Below are 23295 nucleotides of genomic sequence, written 5' to 3'. Positions count from 1 at the left end.
CTTGTGAAGACAATAACTAATCAGACCTATTTCATTTTTATACCAGGCTGAAAACATGTGAATTTCTGCTGTAAAAACTTTGTTTTTTTTAAATGTGATGTGTATGTGACTTCTGGATCTCTTGGAGACAGACTCAAGCGGACCTTCAATGAACTGCAGGATTTTGCACTAATTTTTCAACACCAGAAATTGCTGCTTGGTCCTGACCCGTGAAGTTTGACAAATTAGCTTCCTCTGCAGCTCTGTATCCCTTACAGCTCAGCCTACACCCTGCAGCCTGAAACATGGAGGAAGCGCCATTAATTACATGTTATTTACTCAGTCATGACGGGAGGACATGTTGAACTTTCTCCCTCTGTACCACCATACATTAAAACATCACAGCTGTCAGCAAGTGACTGTAAATAGAGAGGACCAACACAGGAGGTGACACCTCATGCTAACAGGCATGAATTACTAACACATTGAGCTTTCATGCTCAATTAAAGAAGCAGGCAGGCTTTTGATCCTAACATTTCTGCATCGCCTGGTTTCCAATGTGAAATATTAAGATTTACTTGAGCAGATATGATGAGGGTTGGATCTAGAGGAATGGAGTTCTGCATGATGAATCAAAGTAAAGACAAACATGCAGCAAACAGTGCTTCTTTACTCTGACTAAAGACAAACTAAAACCATGATTATCATCAGCAAAGGTTGTATAGACACCTCTTATTAGTCCATCTGATACTTTATTTAAAGTGGTGATTAAAAAAGTAAGAATTAAGAGCTAAGTGTTCAGAGGTTCAGAGGTGACAATAAATTGAGCGGCCTCCTGTTTCCAGACTGTATTCTAAATTAGGCTGATTGCTGTCTGTAGCTTCATACTTAACCGACAGATATTACAGTATTATTGATGTTCTCCTCTTACTTTAGGCAACAAAAGTAAGTGCATACAGTATATTGCAAAATGTCAAACTATTGCTTTTTAAGGCTGTGTATTTTTTCCACACCTCATTCATAAGACCTAAAGAGATTTAAAGCTACTGTGAGTTTTTTTTTAGCTAGTCATGGAACAGGATGAATTTAACGTCAATACCTCTTTATGAGTCACAAAAGCAAACAAGACCATATGCATCAAGACTGACTACTTCTCTATACTTATGATTTAATGCCTGAAACTGCTTCTTTCAGGTATGTGTAAGACAAAGCTACAAACAGCATGCTGCAGGAACAGACTTTGCAGACATTTTTCTACTGCAAGTATTGACAGTGAGTGATGTGTTTGAAGCACAACAAGATTATTTTATTACTCAGTGATACACAACACGCTGCATTAACTTTAATTTTTTTTTAACATTTTCCACAGCAAAGATTCTTGATAAGTTATACATTTTGTGATAAAACTAAAGCAAAATCATGACTTACAAATGTATGGGACAAAATGGTTACGAGGTACCACTTTGTCCACAGGAGGGCGCCAAAAACCAACACAAACTACAAGGTCATCACAGGAGCTTTAAAGATGCGTATTACCTTCTGATTTCAAGTCATTTAGATATTAACTGTTCAACAGTTCTAATCAATAATATGTTACATACAGCTCACACATGTAGGAGCATGAGAAACATAATTAAAGGCAATATAAATAAAACTAAAAGGTTCAAATGACTGGTAATGCGTTTTAAGTGAACTTAACCTGGTAATGTCACAGTTAGAGGTTTGATTCCACCCAATCTGACTCCTACTCTGAACATTTAAGACACTGTGCATTCAACTGCCTGTAGTTTCTGGCTTCTTCTTTGATGCACGCTATGGGGCATGCTGTTGTTTCTGTGTGGGTTTTAAGCAAAAGTAAGAGGGTTGAACAACCGTTACTTTAGCCCCGAGAGCAATGCAGTGCAGCAGCAACATACAACAGTTTGACAGAAAACAGAAGAGCTCGATATAGTGACAGGGAAGAAGGGTTAAAGTGAATATAAAACAGAAAACAGGCACAAGAAGACACAAGGGACAATGTGGAGGAAGTTCCCTTTCCGACAGGCCTGTCAGGGCAAACATACCTCTGGAAGATAGATGCTGGCTAAGCAGAAAACCTCTAACCCAGGGAAAACAGGTTTAAAGCGATTGACTTCATCTGTTTTTTTTTTTTTAAAACATGATTAATTACCTCTTTAACAACCCCACAAGGATCCTCTTCTTTTATTGATATCTCTCACAAGGCCACTTAAAGCTAATGTGTCCTGTTTTACTGCTTTATTATTTCCAGGAAATCCTCAATTTGTTTTCATTCTAAAGTACTTTAGGGTTGTTTTTTTTGTCATATATCTGCATTTCTGGAAGCAAAACAACAAGGTTTTGATGAAAGAGAGTTCTCGTGAAGGTCTTTAAAATAATGTGGATGTGTGTGTTTTATCTCATTCAGGGCCATCGGGCAGGTTTGACCTCGTCTTCCTGTTTCCTCGTCCACACCACATTTTGTCCTGACGGCTGCTCCCTCTGTGTGTTCGCTGTATTTGCTTCTTCACTTTCAAACACTTCACGTATTCAGATTTTTATAGAAAACATGGCAAGACTTTTTGTGTTCACTCTGTCCTTGTTTTGGTTTTTTGCAGCATTTTCGCTTGCCTCTGGCTCCAGTCTGAATAAAGGTAAGTCACATGTTTCAGATGTCGATGGAGCGTCACTTTAGTCCCTGAACTGAATCAGTTATGTGTTGTATTCTGATATTTTCTTTTTCTGGTACGAAAGCATGATAGTACAACACTACTTTCACCCATAATCTATCATGTTAAAAGTAATATTTGCAGGATTTTAGGATCTAACTTGTGCGCCCTGCTTTGTATTTTTTTTCATGTGACAAAAAACGGATTCCACGGTCAAAGAAGAAAGTATAAAAAACATGAAAATACATCAAAATCATCAGATATTTTTACTAGCTAAATGTGAACATGTTTTATTTTGTTTACATGTTTTTGTACCCATGTGCTAGGGGGTTAGTCTGAGGCTTTTTTCACCTAAGTTAAAAAAATGTTTTGCACAGATATATCAATACCCCTCATACTTAGAAGAGAGTTAAAATCATTGTCTAAAAAAAGTCAACTTAAGAGTCTGACTTTTGCTTTCAAATCGTTTGTCTCTAACAACATACTTGCTGCTAAATCAAGATCAAATAGCAGCTGGAGTCTTCCTGCTCATTGAAGGAGGAGGAGTGTACACCTTCAACTTCACTGCTGCTAGAGATGCCTGCCTATTTCTGAACGTCACCATGGCGACGAGAGCCCAGGTGGAGCGAGCAGTGCAGCATGGACTGGAGACGTGCAAGTAGGCTGTAAAACCCTGTTGATGCATGCTGACCAATTTTGAAGTGTCAAAGAATTTTATGAACAGCTTCTTAATGGTTAAATAAACACTTTAGTATCAAGTGCCACATACAATACAGTCTAACCAACACTGATTTCTGATTAAAAAAAAAAAAAAACTATCTGTCTATTTGAGTGTGTTTGAGGACGACATATGTGCATGAGCAGTGATTTGATACTTAAAGGGCCAGTAACTAATTTACAACTTAAGGCATTTGTTGGGTGAATTATTTTGCAAAGCTTTAAAAACAGCTTTTGTGGTTAAATTAACGTAATACACAAATCACTTTATTGCTAATTTAGTCATTTGAAACAGCAATTGAAGCCATAACTATGAATGCTGTTTCTTCATATGGTACATAGTTAATATCTCGTTTATCTTTCCAGTGTGAACATTTTGTTCTCTCCTGCTAATAAACACAGCTGATCAGGAGGACAGCAGACAAAGGCCTATTACTTATAAGCATTGTACGCCTGAGTCATTATACTTTCATTGGATGATTTCAAAGACGTACAGATTGAGATCGATGTCACAAAATAAGAGCTTTTGTGTTGCCGTGCAGTTTAACGTAGGGGTGTGTTATGTTGAGATGTACTACCTGATCACTGGGCTTGTTGGCCTTCTCTACAGTTTTTTCACAGTGGTCACTTGTGGTACTGCAGCCTCACAAATAATCCCTATTGGCTTTGAGAGTATTTCCCCATACATCACTGTTATAAAACATTTCTGTCAAAGGTTATAATTGTGAGTTATCCTTGTGGGGCTGAAAAAATTGCAATCTTTAGGGTTTGGTATCCTGGTGTTGTGCTTGAAGCAAAAAACTTAGCTTCAGGCTTCTAGACTGCAGAGGTCTGCAATTCTCACATCTTTCTAACTCTTCTTGTTTTTGTTTATACAGTTATGAACACTTTTTTTTTACCTGTCCATTGATTCCTTTATCTGTACTTGATTCCCTGTGTTAACAGATTTGGCTGGATCGCTGAAAAGGTGGCTGTGGTCCCACGACTTACTGCTGAGGAAAAATGTGGAATGGGCAAAACTGGAGTGGTGCCGTGGGCTGCAAGCACAGATACAAAGTTTGGTGTCTTTTGCTTCAATGCAACAGGTACGGTTTATTTTATTAAGTATGTTTCATGTTAACTTATAATTATTGAAGCTGAATGAGCACTCCCAATTAGTTATTTTTGTTATAACCATTGTGTGCATGCGTTAGTGGAGCTCTAAAGCTTCCTGAGAAGAAGATGAAAGGCTTCTCTTGTCATCACATTGCAGATGACATGTCAGCATCCAGCCCACAAAGCTTCACGTCCTCCACCACACAGACAGCAGTGACCCCGACCTCCACACCGGCTTCACCTGGGCTCACTCTAACAACCACGCCTCCGCCTTCAAGAGAGCTGAAAACAATAAAAGCCTCTGGGCCGGCATCATTCACTTCAGCTGTACACGTCAACACAACACCTTCAGACAGGATCACCTCCGTCCCCACCTCTCATAAACCTTTCTCCACTCATGTTCCTACGTCTCCATCTCGCCTCGTCAACACCTCAAAACCTACAGTCTTCAGTTACGCCTTTTCTACCTCTGATCATGCCTCAGGTATCTCCTTCACGTCAGAGTTGGTGACAACACCAACGATAGACTCTGAAAAACCTTCTCTAGGAGGTGCGTTCTTGTCTTCTTTATTTTTAGATTGACATGTTTTTGGTCTTATAGTGTCTCCTTCCTCTACTTTAATTAACTTACTAGTCCTTTCTTTGATGAAAATCTGACTTTAGGTGCTATTTTTGATTTAAAGGGTATAAATCCAGACATATACATTGTTTTCATTGCACTTCTTGTTACCAGTAAATGTAACGTTAACCTGTGTAACATATAGAAAACTCTTGTTCTAATCATCTTTATTTGACAGCTTTACAAAGATTTACAAAAAGATATGGTGCAATGAAGCAATTAGAAAATAAAGTACATAATTAATAAATAAAAAAACACATGAGGATGCTTTAACGCATCTCAAAATCATGATTAATTATAAGGCCTTATAGGTATTCAACACTCAGCAGCCTGCGTTCATTTATCACTCGTGAAAAAATGTTGAATTCTCTGACTGAATTTGGTATTTATTTATTTATCCATATACTATTTAGCCAAGAATATGTTCGGCAAATATGCAGCTTTCAAACTTAAAAACTTGAATCTGCATTATTCACATTTTGGCCACTAGGGGGTGAAGAACGTGTGATTTAACAGTGATTTAAAGCACATCAAACTACATTATTGATTACAGATTTTAGCTTGAGCTTGGCTTTATGCATGAGACCATGTAATATAATCCATATAGAGTTCATTGCAGTCAGTTTTAAATCTTTATTTGTGGTTGTTTTACAGACGTACCAACAGCACTCATCATCCTCTGTGTCATTGGTCTGCTCCTCACAGCAGCAGGCGTGGTGTGGTACTACAAACTGTGAGTTGTGTTTTCTTGTGTTACTATAAAAATTCTGAAACTGATTTTTTTTTTTAGAAAACGTGATTTTTTTTAAAACAAAAAGAGCTTAGATCGAATACAGATAAATAAAAGAAAGAAAAACATTATAACTCATCCAGTCTGACTGATAGAAAATCATGTATGTCTCGTAAGTATATTGATGTATTGTCTTTAATGTCACAGATCAATGTTTTTATTGATTTAAGTTTGCTTTTTGATATTTTATAATGTAATATTTTTCTCTCTTTTTTGGGGAAAAAGGAATATTTTCACCTTTTGGTCTCAGACGCAGCAGAAGGACGACATAGAGACAGAGATGTGGAAGCACACCAGCAGTGAGATGGACCTGCACAGTTTACAGGACGGAGAAGAAGAAGAAGACGAAGAATCAGACAGGAAGTACTCCAGTGACATCACGCTCTGTGTGAATCCTGACACCAAAACAAACTCTTCAGAGTAGCTTCATGTTAACTCTTTTGGAGTTTTTTTTATTTTTTATTTGTGATGTGGATTGAGTCATTTCAGCCTGATCCCAGTATTTAGTTTGTTAATACAAGTCATTTACAAACTATAGGATGGTTAACTTTGTTTTACTGTGCTTTCCAAAAGGATTGTAAATATACTTGTGCATTTTATGTTTTTCTATAAATGTTGTCTTTGTTGATTGATGTTGAAAACGGCGATCCTCCCTGTGTTTGTGTGTGAGAATAAATGAGTCGACTCTTGAAAGGTTTTGGATAATTTAGAAGTAAACCGTCGTTTTTTATTTGGACACTGAAGTTGGTCGGCAGGTTTGTGTCCTATTTGAAAGGTTGTTGAAGTCTATTTTAAAGTGTAATGAATGAAGTAAGTTAAGAAAAGGTTATGAAGCTTGACATTTAAATAACAATTTTAGTAATAGGTTTTCTCCTGATTTGTAAGCAGAGATCAAACCTCACGATTGCTTTCCCACTTAGAGGTGAAGGGTAATACAGTTACACTTTAAAATGTAAAAGTTTTTAAGCAATTCAATTTATTAACAATTTAATCATACAACCGATACGCTCTTGATAAAAGACACATGGGATACATTAAGATAAGCAAATATATAAAAAACTGTAATTCATTGCTTTATAAAATACAACTTAACCAATCAGAGGATATAAATAATATTTGCTGTACAAATAAAGCTTAGCTTTCAGTCAGATATTTTTCAAAATAAAAATAAATATGTGAAGGAAATGTAACATTAGTTGAAAATCCGACTTTTTGTCCAGCTTTCTCATTTAATTTGGGCCTCTTATGTTCTGTCACATTACTGTCAGTGAGAAAACGAGATGGTACTCTATATTCACCGCTTAGTGGCGCTAATGAGCAACTTCAAAGTTTGACAAAAACATGAAGAAGAAGAAGAAGAGTAAGCTCGTCACGTGACCGCGAGTCTTACCCACATCCATGCGCATGCTGGAAAAAATGTTTTAAAATCATTGCTGTACACAGCGACACACGTACCGGGTAAACTGAGAGCCTCAGGTGGAGGTTGAATTATAAAGGATGCGTCGTCTGGGCTCCGTTCAGCAGAAGATACCGTGTGTTTTTCTGACCGAGGTGAAGGAAGAACCGTCCAGAAAACGGGACTGTCAGGTGAGTGCTGATGCTAGCGTGGAGCTAACAGAATGCACTGACGTAGAGTTTGTTGCCCTGGAAACAACACATCTTTTTTGGCGTCATGCTTATTAGGACGTGTTAATGTTTTTTTTAGCTGTGACGCAGTTTGTCTCCTCGTCAGTTATACAGGTGAATCCTCCTGCAGTGTCAGGTGTAAACAAAACACTCCCATGGCCAAAGGTAGAAATACAAACATAGATGTAACATTTTAGAGATTCATCATTGTGCATCAGCTTTATATCTACCTTTATTTAAAGGTAGATATAAAGACAAATAGATGTGTTGAATAATCCTGAATCCTAAAGAAGCATTGATCATTTACAGACTCAAACAAGAGAGTCACAGCTACACTTCTTTACCTCAGTCCTCATATTCATGGATCTGTTAGCGGAATATTACACTTAAAGTAATAACAATGCATCTCAAATATGAACAAAAGACAAAATAGATGGAGAATTCCAACATGGAAAACTGTTGTAGCAAAATGTATTAGAAATGAAAGGTCCTGTTCTGACCTGCAGACAAACCCATGAAGCCCTGAGTAGATGTATTTCCATACATTCTGTTTTACCCCATTGTTTAGTGATATTGTTTTTTTTTCCCTGAGATCTTGACGCTGGTTTTCCAATCAATCTCTCTGGATCTTGGTAAAACGGCTGAAATTGACTGATTTTGAAGTTAACCAGACAACCATAAAAAAATGGAGCAGACAGAAGGAACAAACAACCACAAAGTGAACACAGCACCAGATTGAATCGTACTGACTTCAGAGAGAAGCACAAGCAGATAAAAGATGCAACAAGTTAAGATGACATGCTGAAACAATAAAGAAGAGACCCAAAAAAAACATCATGGTGTACAGGATTAAGTTACTATGTAGTGTTTCTCTTGACACTCAATTTCAAACATCTGTGTCTCTTCAGCAATTTCAGGTTGTGGCCAGTGAAAGTGTGAACCCTGTTGCCCTGGAGGCCAACATTGATTGTGCGCTGGCCACAGAAAAACTAGACGGCACCTGCTGTTACGTTACATTATATAAAGGTGGGTACCTCTCAGAAAGAAAACGACCATTTGATCCCTCTGAAGCAAGCGATTAGAAGTCTTAAAGTACAAAAACAAACTGCTTTAAGCCTGGCTTTAGGTGGGGGGGGGGGCAGGCATCTGTCGTATTTGCTTCTGCTTCTAAATGAATGTTGATGATGTCGGTACTTTGTCTGTTTTTTGTAGGGCAACCTTACCTCTGGGCTCGACTCGACAGGAAACCAAACAAGCAGGCAGAGAAGAGGTTCAAAAAGTATCAGCATGCCCACAGGAGCTGTAAAGGTATCTTAACTTATGTACACAAGGGCGCCCCACATGAATATATGTGGATGTTCTTAGGACAGAGTCAGGAAAGAACTGTTGAGTTGGCCAGATGGGATAGAAGATTGGGATGACGACCAAGTAAATGAATGACATGTTGAACAGTTGCTGTATTTTTAAAGGAAGGCTGGACTACTTGTAATAATCTTTCTTTTCTTTGTCAGGATTCACATGGAGCGTAGAGGAAGATTTTAAGACGGTGCCAGAGGCGTGGATCCCCGCCCACAGAGTCAAACACCACAATGACCAACCAGTGCCTGATGAGCACGGACACATTCCAGGTCTGTGAGTCTCACCTGTGCTCAAATGGATCTAAGGGTCATTTTGATTAGACACATTAGGTAGTGGAACCTCACAAGCTTTACTGTGTGCCCTTTTATTATGACTCAAACAGAAACATCAGTCGAGAGAAGCTACAGCTGTGTTTAATATGAAGACGTTACACTCTCCTCATCCTGCAGCCGAGAGCAGTGCAACCAGAGACATAGAATAAAACAAGAATTATCAACAAGTGATAGGTTTAATAGGATTTGAAATGTCCTGCATTTACTGTAAAATAGGGCAGAGTATCAGAGTATTTTCCCAAATGGAGTTTCTAAGCCTCTTGTCTGCGTTTCCACCGAGGTCTAAAGACCCTTGAAGATTGGTCTACATTTTCTGTGTTGTGTTTAAAATCACACCTGATTCTCCCAAGTTCAGAGGATACACTGAAAACGTTTTCTTCTAACTAAATAAAATTGTCACATGAAATATTCAAGCATTGTACGGCGACATATGCAGATAGCCTATGTAAACTATTAGCTGCTCTGCTGGTCTTCTGATGCTGTAGAATCAACTGAATTAAATGTTCAGCACCACAAGCCACCCCTGCAACATCTGAAACATGAGAAAGTACTCCACCACTCAGCTGGGACCGTTTGGAGGGTTAAATAAAATCCCTGCTCTTTCATAGATATTTTGTTCGCTGCATTGGGAGCGCACCAAGTTCCTCTTAAAGGATAATTCCTGCTTAACTGTGTTACTCCTGCAAATACAGAGTATAGAGGAGTTTAAAAGTAAGGACCTACATTAGAATATCACCAAATTCAAAGCAGCTAATTGGCGTATATTGACTTTGGCATCAGATTTTTTAATTTACATTGAAAGACATCTGAAATTTAGTGTGCAAAGACACGAATGAAAGAGGTTCAGTTTCCTGGATTTGAATGAGACACTGACCTTTCTGACACGTATAGATTAAATGTTTCTGTCACTGAAGATTGGTGCTGCCTGATGTGATTTGTTCCTGTGTGAATGTTCAGGCTGGGTTCCCGTGGAGAGGGACAACAAACAGTACTGCTGGCACTCCTCTGTGGTGGATTATGAAGTCGGGGCGGCTATTGTTCTCAGGCCCAGCGCTGATGATGATGACGTGCTAGAAATCGCTGCAGTGCCGCTGGCTGACCTCCTGGAACAAACACTGGAGCTCATCGGGACCAACGTCAACGCAAACCCTTACGGTAATGTGTTGCTGAGGATTAACTTTGAACGTTTTTGCAAGCTTGTGTTCATGGAGGATCATCTTTTTATAGCAACGTGCTGGTTAAAGATTTGGCTTGTCAAAGTTGAAAAAGCAGAATGTTACAAATGAGCATCTGTGCTGTCAGGGTTTCATTTTTCTGATACAGAGTGCAGATGTTAATGTATCATGTTGTATATTTGTCAAAGGTGAGTGATGATCACTGTGGCACACTTGTATTGTATGCAACAAAAGTTTTAAAAACTTTTATGGTCTCCACAGGACTGGGGAGTAAGAAGCAGCCGATTCACTTCCTGGTGTCTCACGGGAGTGTTCGAATCGGAAACCCTCCACCGGTCGACTATCAGCAGCTCCGCTCCTGGTTCCAGGAGAGTCCAGAGGGCCGAGTCGAGGGCATCGTCTGGCACTGCAACGACGGCACGCTCGTTAAGGTGATAAGGCTCGATATGCAGAGCTTGTGCTGTTGATGAGCATTAAATTCAAATTATCGCTGTGTAGCCATGAAATGACAGACATGGACAAATAAAGCTGTAGACTCTAAGTGAGTATTTTTTGATCTTTTGTAAAAGTCTTTTTTTTAGAAGTCAAACACTTACATATGCTGTTTTTAAGTGATGTAATACTGTGAGTGTTTGTTGTCTCTGCAGGTTCATCGTCATCACCTGGGACTGAGGTGGCCTGACGGGGAGTCCTGCCTCGTTGAAAAGTCGGTGCTCGTTCATGTCGACGGGACGGTTGATGAATACAACAACAGCAGCAGGGACTTGTTTTCATCCTTCGCTGCATTAAATGGACAATGTTTCAGCCGACTGCAGGACGTACAGTTAGACTTGTAAACAGTCAGTGAGGATCAAACGTCTGTTGCTGCGACTCTGTAAAGGTTTGTAAGCCTGTTGACAGCTGGCAGATCTGTTCACCAGTACTTCATGAAGGGCGTGTACGACTGCATGGTGACAGTTTAATGTTTACTTAAAGAGGAATGTGTACAGCGTCAGTTTGAAAATGACTGAAGTTAAGGCCCTGACACACCAAGGAGATCATCGGCTGTCAGTGAGCGGCCGTCGCCCTAGTTTGTGCGGTGTGTCCGTCTCCGTTGCTACCCGTCAACCTTTTTTTGGCTGATCCGACATGATCGGCGGTCGGTGAGAGGAATCTTTCTGATTGGCTGTTCAGAGGTTTCATTTATCTCCAGCTCTCAGGGTCAGGAAAGCCCCTTGAGCATGCTGCTGTAGTCTCCATGCTTTCACCCATTAGTGCAGTTTCTCCTTATTTGTCACCTCCACCTCTTCTTTTCCACTAAAAGACCAAGGGCTGACAACGCCTGCGCCATTTTCAACTTTTTAATCAGACATTATTCTGGATGAGTAGGCTACCTGTAATACGAGAGGTGAGTGACAGCAGTGTGAAAATGATCTTCTCGTATCATAACGAGCTACCGCCGCCTGCTGGCATGGAGAGTTATTTCCTCTCACACATGCGCAGAACATGCGTTGTGGTTGTGCCGTCGTCTGAAGTCTATGCGGTGTGTTCAAGTGCAACTTTTTGGCCAAGACGTGTAGTTCTTTGCCATCTGCTTGGTGTGTCAGGTCCTTTACGCTACATGTTCCATTAATTTACTGTAAATACTGAAAAGAGCTCTTTATTGCCAAGTGAAGAATAAACAGCGAGTCTGTAAATATTTATATCTAAAAGATTTTCCATTAAATATGGAAACAGCTTTATTGACAAATACACAAGCACTATGTTACAACTGTACACATATAGAGACATAAGCTACATTACATGTGATGACATCACAGGTGAACAAAAGAAGAGCTGCCTGATAGGAGAGACATCACCTCTTTGTTTAAATGTAAACTTTAGTTTGAAAATATGACGTACTTTCAAATTATTTATCAGACATTTCCTTTCAGTTTTGGACCAAGAAATAAAATAAAACTGTAGTTACTCACAAGTTGATTGACTATACAGTGCTGCTATGTGAATACTTACTACAAAGGTAGTACTTCAGTTACATTTTCCTGTTATACTGAAGTATGAATTAATGCAGCAAATTAAATAACTGAACTCCTACATACCGACCTAATGCAAGCAGCCTTAAAACAGAAATTCTAACAATTTAGCTTTACATCAGGAGCTGTCCAAAGATGAAGACCGGTTGATGCACCAGTCCAAAAATTAAGTTCTGTTATACATGAATCTATATGTACTACGATGAAAAACTACGGTTATCAGTTTACAGTTCAGTTTGTCTTCATTCTGGAGCCGTGGAAGCTCACGTTATAAAAATAAACATGTCAATCTAAAAATAAATATGCGTCTTTGTGCTTTCTTTACATTTCTAAGATAAATAATTGTCTTCTCATCAGCATGAGCCTCAACAAAGTATTTGACTATCAGCCCTTTAATTCAATAACATCTAAGTGAGTGTTTCTTCAGTCCTGATTGATTTAAAGGCACAGTAGCAGCGACCCTGATTTAACTGATGGAGACACTGGGAAGGTCCGCCTTCACACCAAACTGCTCACACACCTTCTTCAGCTCCTCCTCCAGCAGAATGTTCTTCTTCACCTCTAAATTGTAGTTATACTTCAAGTCCTCAATCTCTTCAAAGAATGTCGGGTCAAAGCTCTGCAGCTCTCTCTTCAGCTTCGTCACCTCGCTTTGAAGAGCTGTTTTCTCCTTCTCGGCGGCTTGCAGGAGGTTTTTGAGCTTCCCGGGGTCTGAGGGAAAACAAGACAGAGAACCGATATCACACATTTTATCACATGCATTAAGATGTTCAGACGCCAATATCAAATGATGATAATGAGTCACACATGCTTACTAAACAAGGTGCACATTCTGTAGCATTACAAAAGAAAGTATAACTCTCACGCAGCTTCATTTTCAAGACACCATAGTGTGTTTCAAAAAAAATCGTACCTAGTTTGGACGTCGTGTCGCCGTATCGCTCGCTGTACTCTTCCAGCCTTTGTTTCAGCTCTGTGTTCTCGTCCTGCAGCTCGGCAGTAACCAGTCTGAAGAAAACGTCAACAACATGTCAGTTAAACGAGTATCCACTTTATACAGGCAAAGAGAACACGATCACAATTTGAAATGATTGCTTTCAACCACTGGAGAACTGCTCAACTTTTAAAGTTCAGACACGTGTATTGATACTGTATAAATGGTAAACGGACTTGGACTTCTGACTACTCAAAGCTCTTTCAACACTGCATGTCACATATACACATTCACACACTGATGGCAGAGGCTGCTATGTAGAGTCACCATCAGAAGTAACTAATCCCATCCATACATATTCATACGCTGCCGACGAAGCAGCAGGAGTAATTTGGGGATAAGTGTGGGGGCAAGGACACATCGGACATGTGGCTGCAGGAGCTGGGGATCGAACCCCCGACCTTCCAGTTGAGAGATGACAGACTCTACCAACTGAGCCACAGCCGCCCCTATGAATCAAAGTGTTTGCTTAATGAGCGGTTAAAAAAAGTTAAAAAAGTTAATTATTGCAGCAGGTTCAGAAGTTAAACTTGAAGGTACATTTATATTTATTCTAGCTTGGTGGTGAATAAATATCACTGTCAGTCAGAAGAACTGAATTGTGAAGACAAAAATGAACATCTACACTTGTAAAAAAACACTTGTGTAACAACTGAACTGATTAAAGTGATACAAAAACTGTCTCGTGTAGGTTCTCAGTCATGGAGGTCATGGTGAGTTCAAAGCTTGATCAAAAGGCAACAAGACTTAGTTTGAAGATCTTGAAGACGTTTCACCTCTCCTCTAAACTAACAACATCATTAATATTGTACTCTATTGTTTTTTGCCATATCTTTTTAAGTAATAATGTATGGATAAAGCCCTCATATTACTACTTGTTATTATGAGTTTATTATAATATTCAACAGACCTCATTGCCTTAAACTCCTTAAAGAGTCCTCCCTCTGACTTTGCAGCAGTGGGAAACCTCTTTAGCATGTCGACCTAAATAAAACAAGAAACAAAACATGATACTTTGATTACATTGCCGTATAATCATTCTGCACAGTTAGGGGGCTGCTCTGTTTCTCCACTGATTTAACAAGACAATGAAGTTATAAGAGACAGACTCTGACGGCTCAGTGTGTGGGAAAACTTCTGTCAGAGGAGCTTTCTTTTGCCTGACAAGTAACCAATCATCACGGTTATCTTATCGGAAAGAATCCCCTGGGGGATGGGGAGCTACTGTTTTCATCAGTCCCTGAATCACCTTGGGTTAAAAATATAATCATCTAAAAGATATTGTTGTATAACTCGTGTCTACAGAAAGATTAGGTCCCCTTCTTTATGAGGCGGCATGTTGCAAATGCTGCACCTTTTTGCTGGCTCACATAAGACCTTAGATAACTATTGCTCTAAAGTAGCGCCCGACCGCTTTGAGATTTTTGGGGCCGATATCTAGTGGCAGGGCGGTAGTAGCTCAGTCTATAGGGACTTGGGTTGGGAACCCAAGGTTGTGTGTGTGTGATTCGGGCCTATGTGTGTGAGAAGCATGTCTCAAAAATAACAGAGTGTAAACCCAAATTTCTGCTCAGGGATTAATAAAGTTTAAAAAAAAAAAAAAATCCAACATATCGGCCGACATCTTTCCTAGATCTATTTTCAATCTGTAGAGACAGAGATAGATATTCACATGTATTGCGTTGATCGCTCAAATGTGGATCAAACACTTGTGGAAAAGATATACAGAAAAATTAAGACAAGATGGCCACTCAGCTGGAAAGTAGTTGAGCATGTACCGAATAACCGCTTGGCACTCTGGAGAGTGATAATGCTTGTTGTAATCCACATAGCGCCTTCGGTTGAATGGGATTCAACGGATTAATTCTTTTAGGAGCTAAACTCGCACAGTCAGTCCAAATTTAATTACGTCATGTGTACCTGACTGTATTTACGTAAAGTATTCATTCAGCCAGTACCTGATCTTCAAGTTGCCGGATGTTTATCTGAGCTCTGTCTTCCCGCTCTGTCACGTCCTTCAGCTGATTTTTGAGTTCAGTCAGACTGGAGGTCTTCTGGGAGAGCTCCTTCTCCAGCTCCTTCATCTTGTTCTCAAACATTCTGCAGATACAAGAGACACACGTCAGCTCATGCTCTGTGAATGTGAGGTCAAGGCTTGAAATCTGAAGGCTTGAAATCTGAAGCCTGGGAGGAAAAAATGTTGAGGAGACTGTGTGTCTAAATAGTGTGTCTGTCTAGTTTGTTGGTGATTTAACTGATTCCACATCCAGTTCATTAAAGCTATTAAAATGTTTGTACACGCACTAAAAAAAAAAGACTCTCATGGACTCTGACCTTGTTACCACAGAAGCCTTCCAGGTCTTACTGTCAGCTCCCTCTAAGATGGGTCTGGATAAAGCTGCACGCAGTCTCTGCTTGGTTTCCTCCAGCTCTGACTCCAGCTTCTCATTGGTCACTTCCACACTTGTCTTTGTCACTCTCAGCCTCTCTGCAGCTTCCATTTCCTGTTACAGAATGAAACATGCACATCACGGCTGGGGAACTTGAACGTGCTTTAAATGTTTTATTTCTGTGTGGAACTAGCTACCTAAACATATTTGTATTAGGATGTGCAGTTACCCTTTTGATCTCCTTGCGCAGACGTTCATTTTCCATGACTATTCTCTCCAGTCCTTTGGTTTTAGATTCCAGTTTTGAATTCAGCTCGGCCTCACTTTGACTCTTCAGTTTTTCAAAGTCAGTCTAGAAACACAAAGCATTTGGATGTCAGCTTCAGCAGAACACATCAAACAGAATGCATAAGACACGTACAACACAATCACCGACCTTTAGTCTTCGGTTTTCTTGCTCCAAAGCAGCGATCTTTTCTTGATTTGCAGGGGTGCTGGATTTCTTCAGCGTCTCGTTCTCCCTCTGCACCCTCTCCACCACCTTCTTCATCAGCCCGATGGTCTTCTCAAGTTCAGGGACTGTTTTACCACTGTGACCAGCCTGATGAGAAACAAGTTAAAAAGCACTTTTTACTATGGGAAGTGAGAAGAGAAGAGTGGTGAATTAAACTACTACTAACCTCGGGGACAGTTTTTTCTTGCCACTGTTCCTTTTTCTAAAGTGCTCATGACGGATTAAGCCGGGTCTTTGTAACAAAGCAATAAGTAAGGTCTTTTACCTGCTTTTTGTAAATTGTCTTGAGTTAACACTTGTCGTGAATTGGCTTCATACAAATAAAGATTGTTTGATTGGTTGGTTAAAAGGACAGAGAAAGGCAAGAGACAAAGTACATGTAGAAAGCTAATGAGGTAAAAAGGAAGAAGGTAAGAGGCAGCCATGATCCTTGAACGAACCTCTAAGCAGCTTCAATTGCAGGAAAAAGAATATAGAAACCGGTCACACTAAGTATTCAGCACTAATAATAAAAAGCCACGAGGGCACATTTAACCACAATCAAAAAACCACAATACTATTAGAGATAGAGAAAGAGAGAGAGAGGTGACTTTGGGTTAACCTACTCCGCGTATGTGTGCCAGCTTTTTCTCAACATCTGCTTTTTCCTTCTTCAGCGCACTGCACATCTCCTTAAGATCCGACACTTGATTCTGTGACAAGGACAACGAGAAAATAAATTATATTAAAAAAACATGAACCAAAAACATCTGGTCCATAACTGTGAAGATTGTTAAGTTATGATCAAGATACAAAAACAGACAAAGAAGACTTCATGACACACAAAGTGAAGTCACTTTTCATTAAAGCTGAATACAATCATTTTTTTATGTGGCTGGTGTCGTAACTACTTTGCTTCTTATAGCATGAGAATAAACATAATTTAATTAAGATAAAAATGTCAAACATAGAAAATACAGCTCTGAAAAACATGCTCGTTCTGCAGCTGTTTTTTTGCCAACACTTTAATGAAGGGTTTATGACTAGCCTCTTGTCTAAATATGAAGCTCCAGGCAGCAGCAGATTAGCTAAGTTTAAAAATAAAAGAGAGCCTGGCTCGGTCTAAAGTAATAAAATCTGACTAACAACCTGTTTAAATCTTCACTTATAAACACACAGTGTGCACCAAGCTGAAGCATCAAAACAAGTCATGGAGTCACTCAGGGTTGGCTAAAAACATTAATTCATTCTGCATTATCTATTGGCTGCAGCTTCATATTTAATATGAGAATTATGAATATCTTCTCCTCTCACTTGGCAAGAGGGCCAATAAAAATACTCTTTACCTAGGTATTACTTTACAAGAAAACGACTTTTTAATTGACTTTAGGCCTACTTTGAGTCTTGGCAAGTCCTTGTTGGTTTGCTCCATATGGAAACGTAGCTCCAGGTTCTCGGAGGCCAGCTTGAGGTTTTCTTTTTGAAGGTCTTGATCTCTCTGTGATGGCGTGCCTGTGCCTCGTCCTGAAGTCTGTCGGAAACGAGAGGCACAAAATGAGCCACGGGAAAGTAGAAAAACACAGCCATGAAGGGAGTTATTACTAACCCTATTACTTACTTCTAGAAACCAAAGCTCACAGCTGGGGACCATAACAGACTCTGCCTATGAGGGAAACAGCGACCAACAGGCTAACAGAACACTATGGTCTTTCCTTAAAGATGTATTTTTGGGCTTTTTGTGCCTTAATTGTAGAGATAAGAAAGTGTATAGGGTCAGAAATCAGGGAGAGAGAGAGAACAGGGAATGACTTGCGGGAAATGAGCCACATCCAATTGGAAGCCGGGCCGTCTGTTGGAGGACTATAGCCTCCGTACATGGCAGCGCGCACCAACCACTACGCTACCGGTGCCCCTAAACGACATGCTTTAAAACACTAAAATCTTGGTTAGTTTAACGATTGAAAAGTACCCAAGTGGGGAAACTGATTAAACTCAGTGGGCTGTGTGCTAATATTGTATTGTCCTAATAAATGCAAAATCCATACAGTAATACAATAATATATTAATAACAATAAGTGCAGAAGCTTCAGATCTTTAATCATATTTTTAGGTGCAAAAGAAAGAGTAAGAGGGCAACATGGCCAACATATTTGTACAATTCAGAGAGTTTGCAGAAGATTTTTGGACTTTAAAAAACAAGAAATTACCCAATCATAGGTACCTGTGATTTCGATTTTTATTTGGCATCGACCCAGGTATCGAAATTGTTTGAATTTTATTCGACTCGTATCAAAGTTTAAAATCTGAGACTATGACAAGCCTACATGTTTCATGCCTGGAGTTTTGCTCATTGCCACATCTACTGGAAAGCAATCACAGCACTACCACTTCAGCAAGGTGACTACAGAGGCCTGCAGTACCTTCAGATATCTGTAAGATCTGCTTTCATATCTTCGTACACCATGATCCCTTTCTTTGGACAAGTCCGGCTCTTTGCTTGGTATGGAGCTAGAATCTGCTTCTGGTTCTGCTGAGCAAGACTTTTGTGGATTATCTTCATCTGGTGCGTCCCTTAAAGTCTCATCGTGCTGCTGAGTATCATCTGGCTTTTCCTCCCCGATTCCCACGTCATCACCGCCATCGCCTTGTTCACCAGCACCCTCTTTAATCACTGCATCACTCATATTATCACCTCTTGCTGCAGAAGCGGCAGCAGGCTCAAAGGAGGACACAACAGATCCTTGTCTTTCTGATGGATCACCAGGGTCTGGGTCATTTCCTTCTTCGTCCTGTGGTTCTTCCTTTCCTTCAGCCATATAAACTTCAGAATCACCTGGCATATCTGGTGTACTTTCCATAACATCTGTTTCTGCCTCATTGTCTTGCACATGATCTGTGTCAACGTCTTCTTTGTTCACGTCTGTTTCGTCATTTTCTTCCAGACCTGGACTTAATCGCTCAGGGAGAGCATCCTCTGCACCATCAATGCTGGATTGAGTTCCTCCAGCAGTCTGGCCTTGCTCTGGCTCACCCTGTTGGTCAGCAGGGCATTCAGCAGCTTCACAGAGATGGCAGGATTCAACAGGGCTTTGTGCTGCATTCCCTTCACATGACCCATGCACAACATCAAAAGTAGGAGAAGAAATCTCTCTCAAAGCATGGGGGGAAGAACTTTCCCCCTTAACAGGTAATTAATCAAATAAAATCCAGTGCCAGGGAAGGATGAGACCCGCAGAAGAGAGAGAGAGAAGAATGATGAATGAAGAGAGGGAAAGGGAAACATCTGGATCATACTGAAAGGTGAGGATGTTTTGTACATTTAGTACACGTACAACAAAAAGAGCGATGAACACTCTGCCAAGTGTACAATGTGCAATAAATGATAGGTCTTTTAATATTTGCAATGAAATGTCTACTGTTTTCATTATTGAATAACAGATCATTTATTCAATACATCGCACATCCATTTCACCAGTATGATGTGTAGGAGAGGAACAAATCCAGAAAAGTAGCAGTCTGAAACCGAAGCAGTCTGACCTGCCAAAAAATACATTTATGGCTGGCAGCGTTTGGGTGCTAGGACACATCAGGCAAACAGGATGTTAGAGGGACAGGCATTAAAAAAAGGAGGGCTGTTTGCAACTATTACACGGTTATTTATTAGTTCATTTAATAAGATTTGATATGATGATGTTGAGTCGTCACATGCTTGCACACATGCACAAAACCCCTGGTGAGCTGCAAGTGTGCATGCAAACAGACTACTTTTTCCTGTAACATTTCCATGTGAAGTCGGGGTGTGTTGATGTGGGGACGCAGGAGGAAATATTCTTCAAAATTCACCATGGGGGAGCAGACGGGGGTGATGACGTTTAAATATCACGTAACATGTAGTTACAACAGCGTAACAAACTGATTGCCTGATGAACGCCTCGTTCCAACAAAACACTGCCAGTAAATGAGCTTATGTTTTTAAGTTAGTGTGAGGGAGATTGATTACCAAAGAATTGCCATAAAAGTGTTTTTTTCAGAGCTGTGTCCTATGATCTGATCCCATGATTTCATGATTTATGCCACAAAACACTCCTTGAGACATAAAAAAGTAATTTGAGCTCCCCAAATCTCCCAGATGACATTTGTGCCAAATTTGAAGAAAGTCCCTCCAGGCTTTTCCTGGAAAATCTCATTCAAACGGAAGAAATGTACAGTCTGCTCTGCAGATGGACAACCTTAAAACATGACGCTTCTGTAGGGAGATGTCACTTTCACGAAGCCATTAAAAAAAAGCCCTTTTTGTCAATTCCATTTTTATGCTCCCACTTAACAGTATCTGGATCATTCAGGCAAAATGGTTACAATGATGGTGTTGTGCATGCTGATAACAACTTACAGAGGGTCTTGATGGAGGCTCTTTGGATATCTGGCTCTCTAAGGAGTGCAGTCTCTCCTCCAGGTAGCGGTTCCTCAGGGTGAGGCTCTCCATGGCGTCATCTCGAGGTAAAGCTTGTTGCTGTCTGTAAGTTCAGAGTTTCACATTACTTAACCTCATATCTGATAGATTTCTCTTTTCGATTTTATAAAAAGATTCAGAGTCAAAATAACGGACTGTAAAAACTAAGTAGTAGGAGGTTTATACTTTTGTCAGTCTGAGAGAAAAATATGCAGAATTATCATGCAGTTTTTACTTAACGATATGAATAGTTATAAATTCAGAAAAACTAGAGTGCATATATCAGCTATAACTGATAAGTTTCTGTGTCAATCTGCTGTCCTTCATGTTTTATACAGTACCTGCTTTTGCAACATTTCCCTCCTGAATACAAAATAAATCCCCCAAATGTGCTTTTCCTTCACTAAATTGGCACTAATAAAGCAGAGGGGAAGTTTATAGTTAGCCTTAGCTTCATCTGACTGCATCAAAATGGTTTGAAAGCATGGGCACTGGTGGCGCAGTGCGCCCCATGTATGGAGGCTGTAGTCTCCAAGCTGTCGGCCCATGGTTCAAATCCAACCTGTGGCTCCTTTCCCACATGTCATTCCCCACTCTCTCTCTCTCCCTGATTTCTGACTCTATCCACTGTACTATCTCTCAAATGAAGGCACAAAAAGCCAAAAAATAAATATTTTAAATATTGTGTTTTTATAGGATGACTTACAGAAACAAGGCCAGATAAACAATTATTTTTAACATGCTGTGTGTAGTGGCTTGATCTTGCTTTTCAAAGGTTTGAGCCACTGAGGGGCTGATAGCCTACCGTACTTAATTGACGCGTTGTTTCCGTGTTTCGTGGCAATAATTCAATTAACTCCGTGCTGTCACACTCAAACGGGTTTATCTGAATCGTTCATTTACAATACATGTTCTGGTCGTTTACATACACTTATTCCATTATAACTTGAATGTACAACAAAGCCAGGATAAATGTTCCATTCACGATACATTTTAACAGCGCTCAAAAACTGTGTGCCTCTCACGGTGGGCTGCTCACCTGTCCGTGATTAACTCTTCTTCTACTTGTAACCTTCCCAACACCAAAGTGAATGTGCCCCCTACTGTGACCACAAGGAACTACCACAGAGCACACATACATACTGAACACACAAATGGCTCTAACACTGTGCATTATGTGTTTTTGTGATTTTATGACTTTAATGTGTCTTATATGTGTGAATGTTTTTATGTTGCTGTGCCTCGACCAAAAGTAATTTTCTATCACTATGTGAGAGACAAAGTTTTTTGAATCTTGAATCTTAAATGTTTGCTTGAATGTGTGTGTTTGTGTCTGTGTGTGTGTGGGTCTCCTATGAGTATGTACTGTATGTTTGATGAATTCTCTTCAAACTTTTCTTTATCTTTCTAGCACTGAGATCATTATTTATGATATTATGTTATCATTTCAAGTATTTTTTTCCATCAAGACAGTTAAGATATGTTCTTGTAATAAATAAATACTAGCCATGACATTGTTATTGACTTTTTTTTTTACTTCCCTCACCGATATCATCACTGTCCTCCTTAAACATTAACCATACTTCGTTCCCACCATCAGATAAATGTTAACACCAGGCTAGACACTAGGGCCAAAATCAATAATGTGTATCATATGAAAGATAATAAAAGAGAATTCCATGAAACTGAAGATAGTGGAGATACAAATGGTATGGTCGTTATTTTTTTATACTGATTTAGATTAGAATCAACGTGATTCCAGTTCCCGAGATATTTCTGTCGGGCGTTCTGTTTAACCACAGGGTTATATTTAGCAAAATAACAAAAAAACAAACAAAAAACAAAACTCAGCCCACCCTGTATCCCTTCACCCTGCACTGATTAGCTCAATTAGTAGGTTACGTGCCATAGTGTTGTGTGTGTGTGTGTTCTTTTTGTTTCCTCCCTCTCTCTCTCCTGTGCTCGTTCCAGGTTCTGCTCCTTGCCTCACTTGCTCCTCGGCCACTGATCGAGCACACCTATGCCCATTGTACAATCAGTGACAGAGTATAAAGAGCAGGAGGCAGCAGGCACATTCAGTGGACCATGCCTCTATGTGCTACTCTGCAGAAGTGTTACTCCTTCTGTGGAAGCAGGGTGTATTCCTGAAGGCGTTGGTGTTCAGTGTGTATCAGAGGGTTTTTTGGTTTAAAGTATTTCGTTAAAGATTGTTATGCTTCTCGTTTTTTTTTTTTTAACCAGGCCATCCACAACCTCGCTCCGCTTTACCTCTCTGAACTCCTGCACATCAACACACCTACCCGCACTCTCAGGTCTTCTTCTTCCATTCAACTCACTGCACCACCCGCCCGCTTGTCCACCATGGGGTCCAGGGCCTTCAGCCGCTCTGCCCCCCACCTCTGGAACTCCCTCCCACCACAAATCCGTAATATCGACTCTCTCTCCATTTTCAAATCTCATCTCAAAACACATCTTTTTAAACTGGCATATTCAGTCTGATCATTCTCCATCCGGTCTCATAAATCCTTTACATCCTGTACATTTGTGTTTTTTGTGTTTTTAATGTTAATTTTATCGTTGTGTTGTTACTTTGTTGTT

The 23295-nt window shown here is 39.9% G+C and overlaps 3 protein-coding genes across 5 annotated transcripts in view; 2 read left to right on the top strand and 1 right to left on the bottom strand.

Moving 5' to 3' along the window:
• Positions 1-2327: 2327 nt before the first annotated feature.
• Positions 2328-6602, top strand: lyve1b (lymphatic vessel endothelial hyaluronic receptor 1b). The gene is made up of 6 exons (XM_061035982.1): positions 2328-2630; positions 3147-3303; positions 4308-4447; positions 4615-5007; positions 5731-5809; positions 6092-6602. The coding sequence occupies exons 1-6, from the start codon at positions 2375-2377 to the stop codon at positions 6288-6290; spliced, it is 1224 nt and encodes a 407-aa protein (XP_060891965.1). The 5' UTR covers positions 2328-2374; the 3' UTR covers positions 6291-6602.
• Positions 6603-7224: 622 nt separating this feature from the next.
• rlig1 (RNA 5'-phosphate and 3'-OH ligase 1) lies at positions 7225-12040 on the top strand. The gene is made up of 7 exons (XM_061035995.1): positions 7225-7453; positions 8401-8518; positions 8705-8800; positions 9004-9120; positions 10141-10338; positions 10620-10789; positions 11006-12040. The coding sequence occupies exons 1-7, from the start codon at positions 7364-7366 to the stop codon at positions 11192-11194; spliced, it is 978 nt and encodes a 325-aa protein (XP_060891978.1). The 5' UTR covers positions 7225-7363; the 3' UTR covers positions 11195-12040.
• Positions 11912-23295, bottom strand: part of cep290 (centrosomal protein 290) — a 43124-nt gene continuing 31740 nt past the window's right edge. For all 3 annotated transcript variants that reach the window (XM_061035985.1, XM_061035986.1, XM_061035987.1), the window contains 11 exons: positions 20638-20761; positions 18668-19426; positions 17644-17778; positions 16874-16960; positions 16191-16355; positions 15984-16106; positions 15699-15868; positions 15323-15464; positions 14275-14348; positions 13284-13378; positions 11912-13081 (listed from right to left, as the gene is read on the bottom strand). In XM_061035985.1, the coding sequence (XP_060891968.1) occupies positions 12837-13081; positions 13284-13378; positions 14275-14348; positions 15323-15464; positions 15699-15868; positions 15984-16106; positions 16191-16355; positions 16874-16960; positions 17644-17778; positions 18668-19426; positions 20638-20761 (2119 nt within the window). In that variant the 3' untranslated portion in view covers positions 11912-12836. The remainder of the gene's footprint in view (positions 13082-13283; positions 13379-14274; positions 14349-15322; positions 15465-15698; positions 15869-15983; positions 16107-16190; positions 16356-16873; positions 16961-17643; positions 17779-18667; positions 19427-20637; positions 20762-23295) is intronic.

The sequence above is a fragment of the Labrus mixtus genome, chromosome 4 (genome assembly GCF_963584025.1).
Source record: "Labrus mixtus chromosome 4, fLabMix1.1, whole genome shotgun sequence".
Lineage (NCBI taxonomy): Eukaryota > Metazoa > Chordata > Actinopteri > Labriformes > Labridae > Labrus > Labrus mixtus.
This window is presented reverse-complemented; position numbering and strand designations above follow the sequence as displayed.

Excerpts from the sequence above, each read along its gene's own strand:
- rlig1 (XM_061035995.1), top strand. The coding sequence starts at position 7,364 with ATGCGTCGTCTGGGCTCCGTTCAGCAGAAGATACCGTGTGTTTTTCTG. Across the intron at positions 10,339-10,619 it reads CGTCAACGCAAACCCTTACG|GACTGGGGAGTAAGAAGCAG; the intron begins GTAATGTGTTGC and ends TGGTCTCCACAG. Across the intron at positions 10,790-11,005 it reads ACGACGGCACGCTCGTTAAG|GTTCATCGTCATCACCTGGG; the intron begins GTGATAAGGCTC and ends TTGTCTCTGCAG.
- lyve1b (XM_061035982.1), top strand. The coding sequence starts at position 2,375 with ATGTGGATGTGTGTGTTTTATCTCATTCAGGGCCATCGGGCAGGTTTG. Across the intron at positions 3,304-4,307 it reads CATGGACTGGAGACGTGCAA|ATTTGGCTGGATCGCTGAAA; the intron begins GTAGGCTGTAAA and ends CTGTGTTAACAG. Across the intron at positions 4,448-4,614 it reads CTTTTGCTTCAATGCAACAG|ATGACATGTCAGCATCCAGC; the intron begins GTACGGTTTATT and ends ATCACATTGCAG.